Source organism: Quercus lobata, chromosome 2, assembly GCF_001633185.2.
Source record: "Quercus lobata isolate SW786 chromosome 2, ValleyOak3.0 Primary Assembly, whole genome shotgun sequence".
Lineage (NCBI taxonomy): Eukaryota > Viridiplantae > Streptophyta > Magnoliopsida > Fagales > Fagaceae > Quercus > Quercus lobata.
The window spans coordinates 79336503-79342359 of record NC_044905.1 but is presented as its reverse complement, the minus strand read 5'-3'; the positions used below and the strand labels follow the sequence as shown (position 1 = coordinate 79342359).

Below are 5857 nucleotides of genomic sequence, written 5' to 3'. Positions count from 1 at the left end.
GGACAAATAGCAAATATGTCATTTTTGTAATCACAGTATGAAAGCCAATTTGAGTGTAATAATTTTGTGGTACATCTCATCAATAAGTTCACTACTTGAATATTATGTCAGTTGCTATCTGGTTAAGAAATGACATTAGGGAAAAAAAATTGCACATCCAGGGTCCAAATATGCAGATATATTTCTAAGACTAAAGACACCAACAGTTGAGCAAAAAGCTCGATAGAATGTAGTTCATCTCCATGCAGTAGAGAGCACATCTGCTTTTGTGAGTTCTGCTTATTTAAGAGGACTTACCGCTTATAAGTTTAGGGCACCAATCTTTTTCTTGCTACAGAAAATACAGGACTAGCACCCACAGTGACTCAAACCCAGACTCTCCCACTTGGGGTCAGCCAGAGGCAACACTACAACTAGAGGTTGGGTGGCAGTGAAGGGCACTAATATACCTAAATGATTGGTTGAAAGACTAAATGAAAATTGCAAGTGGACCACCAGTGTGTGCTGTGTCAACACTCAGTACTTCAAAATTTGACACATAATTTTCCTTGGAACTGTAAATTTATTGAAGAGCTCATGGTATTTCATCAGTCAAACAACAGTAAACAACACAAATCGATTTCTACAACATGTAAAAGGAGGTAATAAGAACAATCAAAGAATAGGCATGTAAAGCAAAATATGCAGATCTTGTGGAAATTCCTGTTAAGAAAGGAAAATAGTAGAGACCTTGTAGTATATCTTGAGTATTCTGGAAACCTAAGGTGTTTTTTCTTAAACAGAAAACTGATTCTTCAAAAAGCTTAATTGATAAAGTTGTGAATAATTTGAATGATCCCTTTGATAACATACTGATGTTTAATTGCAGTAGGCTACAAACAGGGGAGCATATTTCAAATGTCTTTTAGCCTGATTAGAGGCTGTATTTAATACAACAAAGGGCAAACAAATAGATTTTTTTCGAAATGCAAAAGCCTATAGTTTTAAGCAGTTTATTATATAATACAGCTATACTGAGAAATGGGGAAAACTAGCCAAAATGGAGATTACACCATTTACATTAAGAGTCTCCAAAAACTTACCCCGAGATGTAGAAATCCTGAAACCACTTTCTCATGCTTCATCCATCAATGCTCCAAAGTTACATGGAATCATTCTCTGGCTTACCAAATAACAGTGGAAATTCATCTTCTTGTTCAGAAAAACTATGGTCCTTGGACATACTCTTTAATCCTTGATAAGCCTGGTACATTGACCACCTGTCCTTGGGCCGAGAAACCACACAACTGCATGCAATTTTCAGGAACTTCAAAATTTCCTCGTCATAACCTTTTCCACAAAGTTCCTTACTGATGGCATCTTTGATTCGACCAGAACTAGAGAGGTGATTCACCCAATCCACTAACTTACCCTTAAATCCATCCTCAACATTGCTCACTTCAAGAGGTTTTTGCCCAGTCACCAATTCAAGAAGCACCACTCCAAATCCATAAGCATCCCCTTTCAGCGATGCAACCATTGTGCTCGTGTACTCTGGAGCTACATAACCAAGTTCTCCCAAATCCCCATTGACAAAACTAGTCTCATTAAAATCAGCAGCATTCATCAGCCTTGCCAACCCAAAATCCATAATCCTTGCATCAAAGTCCTCATCAACAAGGATCACATTGGAGCATATGTTCTGATGCATAATTGGAGGGTGGCACCCATGGTGCAGCCAAGCAAGGCCCCTCGCTGCACCCAAACCAATCCTAAATCTAGTCGGCCAATCCAATTCACCACCACTTCCGTGCAACAAAGAAAACAAAGTCCCATTAGCCATATGCTTATAAACCAAAAGCTTCTCCTCCTCCACCACACAAAACCCCAAAAGGGGTGTCAAATTTGGGTGCCTAAGCTGTCCTAATCGATTCATCTCCAAACGAAACTGCTTCTCCCCAAGCTTACAAGTATTCAACCGCTTAATTGCAAGTGCCGAACCATCAGGCAACACGGCCTTATACGTAGTCCCCGTCCTAGTTCCCACAATTATACTTTCTAGGCTAAAATTATTGGTGGCCGCCATCAAATCCGCCAATTTAACCCTCACAAGCGGTTTCTGAAACAAAGAAACCTGAACCAACTTATGAGCCCTCAACTTCTCAGCCCAATTATCATCTCCCCTAATCCCATACGCTCTCTTCCTCCTCTTACTTAACCTCAAATGGTTCCACCACCAAACCCCAAAACCCAATATCAAAGACCCAGCTGCACCAAACACCCCAGCAGCAATTATAATAGCCAGATTCTTCTTACTCAATCCACCACACTTTCCTAAAGGTCCTCCACAAAGTCCACTATTCCCAACAAAAGCATCGTTACCAAACCTATCCAAACCCGCAGGTACCCGACCCGAAAGCTGATTATTAGCCACAGAGAATTTCTTCAACCTAGCCAAACTAGCAAGCTCAAAAGGTATAGTACCCCCAAGCTTATTATCTGACAAAACCAAGTTATTCAAATACGAACACGTTGCAAGCTGAGTTGGAATTGAACCGTGAAGACCGTTATTTGACAGATCCAAAGTTACTAAATAAGGTAACCACGTACATGTATCATTAGGAATCGAACCCGAGAGGCTGTTACCTGAGAGATCCAGAGTTTGTAAACTCCCACAGTATTTCAAAGACTCAGGAACCGTACCTGAGAGTTCCATCTCACGTAGTTCGATGCTGAATACTCTGTTCTCTTGGTCGTTCCAACACCCCACACCAACGAACTTGCATATGGACCCAACCGTGGTGTTCGAGAAGTTCCATGAACTCAGTTTCGTTTCTGAGCCGTGAAATGAACTCTTCAAACCTTGGAGACACCGAATATCGTCTTCCACAACAGCTGAAGAAGCTGAGTGGACAAAATTGAAGAACAAAGCGATCGATATGGTGAGGAAGTAGTAATAATAATTATTATTATTATTCATTGGGAAGAACTGAAGAAGCTGGTGTATGGGTTTTTCAGAATTTTGGAGCTTGAATGATGAGAAGAGGAACGAATCAAAGATGGAATTTTGGTCTGCGTGGAACTGTTGAAAATGGTGTGTGTATGCGTGGGAGGGGAGAGAGAAACATTGACTTCGTGTGGTGTATGTGAAGACCGAAGAAATGAATCCGCGGAAATGGTCTTGAAGTGGAAATTGGTTCGAAATTTGGGTGATACAGTTGTTGTCATGACATTAGTGTTGGGTAGGTATACTTATTTTCGTTATTTATTGCTTAAAATATAAGTTGGATGACATTAGTTTTTTTTTTTTTTTTTTTTCCTTTTTTATAATAGATATTATAGGACTTGAAAATTTGTATTTGAACTTTCATATTTAATCATAAGATATTTATCGGTTGAATTAATAATAATGGATAAACAATACACAAGAGTATGGTTGTATTTTACAAAAAGTGAGATTTAATTAATTTATTTATTTTAAAGTCAAGCAAGGGCTGGTTTCAAAAAAAAAAAAAGTCAAGCAAGGGCTTAGTTTCTTTTTAGTTCTTTTTGAAGGGCTCATTGTTGACTATGAATGTTTTTTTTTTTTTTTTTTTTCGATTAAGTTTAGTGATACAAAAAGAATGTATAATTTTTTTTCATAATTATTAAGGTGGCATGTTATCAATATTGGACCTATGTGAATGTAATATTGCATCAATTATAATTTATTACCTTAACAATTATTTCTAGTAATGTTTTGTTTTGTTTTTTTTTTCATTTTTAGTTGGGTGAGCTTGTGGAATAAAGTGAGTTTAAAAAGTTGTAAATTCATAAATTTAGTTTTTTTTGTTAAATTATATATTTGGTCCACGATTTTTTACCCTTATTCTAAAATCATATTTATACTTTAAAATGTTTTATTTTAAAAAGGTTACTACCCTTATTTTATAGATTAAAAATAATAATTATTAATTCCAAGTCATTAAAGTGACCTCGATTTAACAATTTCTATTAATGTCAATATGACCAAATACGCCATTTAAGCCGTGTTTTATTTAAGTGCTTTTTAAGAGGAGGAAGGGGGTTGGTTTGTTATTGATCATACTTTTGTTTTTTTTTTTTTTTTTTTTCAATTCAATGGATGAGTGTGTGGCTGATGATTACTGCTTTGTTGACTAGAGTTTATGTGTTTTTGAGTGTTTAATTAAGGGGTTTTTTGACCAGAGGCTTTGGCCAGGTCCACTATGGAGGGCTAGTTGGATGCTGCACTAAAATGATACCCCTTGGATTGACTTTGATTCTGGTTTTGGATTGATTTTTATATATTCTAGTTTTATCATTTGGGAATTAGCTTCTATAGACAGCCAATCAGAGGTCTGGGATTTGGATCTGGTAAATTTACTATACTGCCATTCTTTTATCGATTGGTAGTGGAAGGTTTGGACTGTGGCTGAAGTCAGTGATTGCCAAACACCATCCAGCCAATACGTATTATCTGTTATATGTCTAATTCATCAATAGGGTCTCATTTAGTGAAATTCGTGTAGGAATACTCTCATTCATCATGTTAAAGTTTTTAAGGATTTTTTATTCCCAAATTGTTTATTCCAATAATTGAGGCTAACTCCACAATGAATTAAAAATTATATAACTTTTTACCACAAAAAAAAAAAAAAAAATTATAAAACTTTGTTTGAGAGTATATATTTTAATATTAGCCTATTTTAACTTATTATGAGTTTAAAAATTATATAACTTTTTACCACAAAAAAAAATTATATAACTTTGTTTGAGAGAGTATATATTTTAATATTAGCCTATTTTAACTTATTATGAGTGGTTGAATAACTTTTGTCAAGCTTCAAATTTATTACGAGTGGGATGAATTATTTGACTTTGTGTTTGAAGGAACGTGGTTAATTTGGTATTGCCTCAATTAAGAGAGCTTTTTATGCTCGAATGAAAAAAATGCAAATAACAACAAACTGCAAAAGGAAAATATATTAAATTCTAGTTTCCAAGTATAAAGACTAAAGTTCTACTTTCTTAAAAAAAAAAAAAAAAGACTAAAGTTCTAAGTAAGATTAATGTAGCGTTTGGATTCAAATGAAAATGAGCTGTATTTGCTTTTTTTTTTTTTTTTTTTTTAAGGAACAGCGTCTCTTGCACTGTTCATGGGACATAAAATGAATAATCACCCGCGCGTGAACGGTAACTTTTTAATTTTTTTTTTTTTCAGTTTTCAGCAAAATAAGCAGTATCCAAACACACCCTAAATGTCATTACAATCCATGACACTAAATTATAATAACACTAATTGCAATCGTAAATTGAGCACTTCTAAATTATAATAACACTAATAGTTCGAAGCTAAAAAGTACAAAAAAACTGATAAATCAAGCCTAAGTAAGCATTCTAAACATCAAACCATGTCGAAGATAATGCATTATAGATCAAATAGGACTAACAACTGTGAACATGATTTAAACTTATATAAACAAGATTAAACAAAGTAACAAGATTACAAGGAAACACTTATTAGTATGAACACCTTCTAAAACCCTATGAATTACAATAGAATAAGTCCTAAGCAAACTACATATGTTACATGACAATGATATGATCTCTATATAAGCAAGTTTGTCGGTAGAGAATGGTGTGTTTTTCTTGAAAATGAGTCTTTTATTTATACTTAAGGCTTAAAGGTTACTAACAGTTGGTCTTTCCACGTGTCTCTTTTCCCTTGGGATTGAACGACATTGGTCTCAATGTTGGATGGTGCTCCAAACTTCTTAAAATTGCTTTGATGTCACTTGTATCTAATGTGTATACTTTTACATGGGTTGGTTACTGCTATCTACACTCCCACGTCACTTTCCATGTTTCCATACATTTA

At 35.0% G+C, this 5857-nt stretch overlaps 1 protein-coding gene across 1 annotated transcript; it reads right to left on the bottom strand.

Annotated features, from left to right (window-relative positions):
- Positions 1-787: 787 nt before the first annotated feature.
- LOC115976770 (probable inactive receptor kinase At1g27190) lies at positions 788-3214 on the bottom strand. Its single transcript, XM_031098255.1, has one exon. The coding sequence runs from the start codon at positions 2957-2959 to the stop codon at positions 1142-1144; it is 1818 nt and encodes a 605-aa protein (XP_030954115.1). The 5' UTR covers positions 2960-3214; the 3' UTR covers positions 788-1141.
- Positions 3215-5857: the final 2643 nt, after the last annotated feature.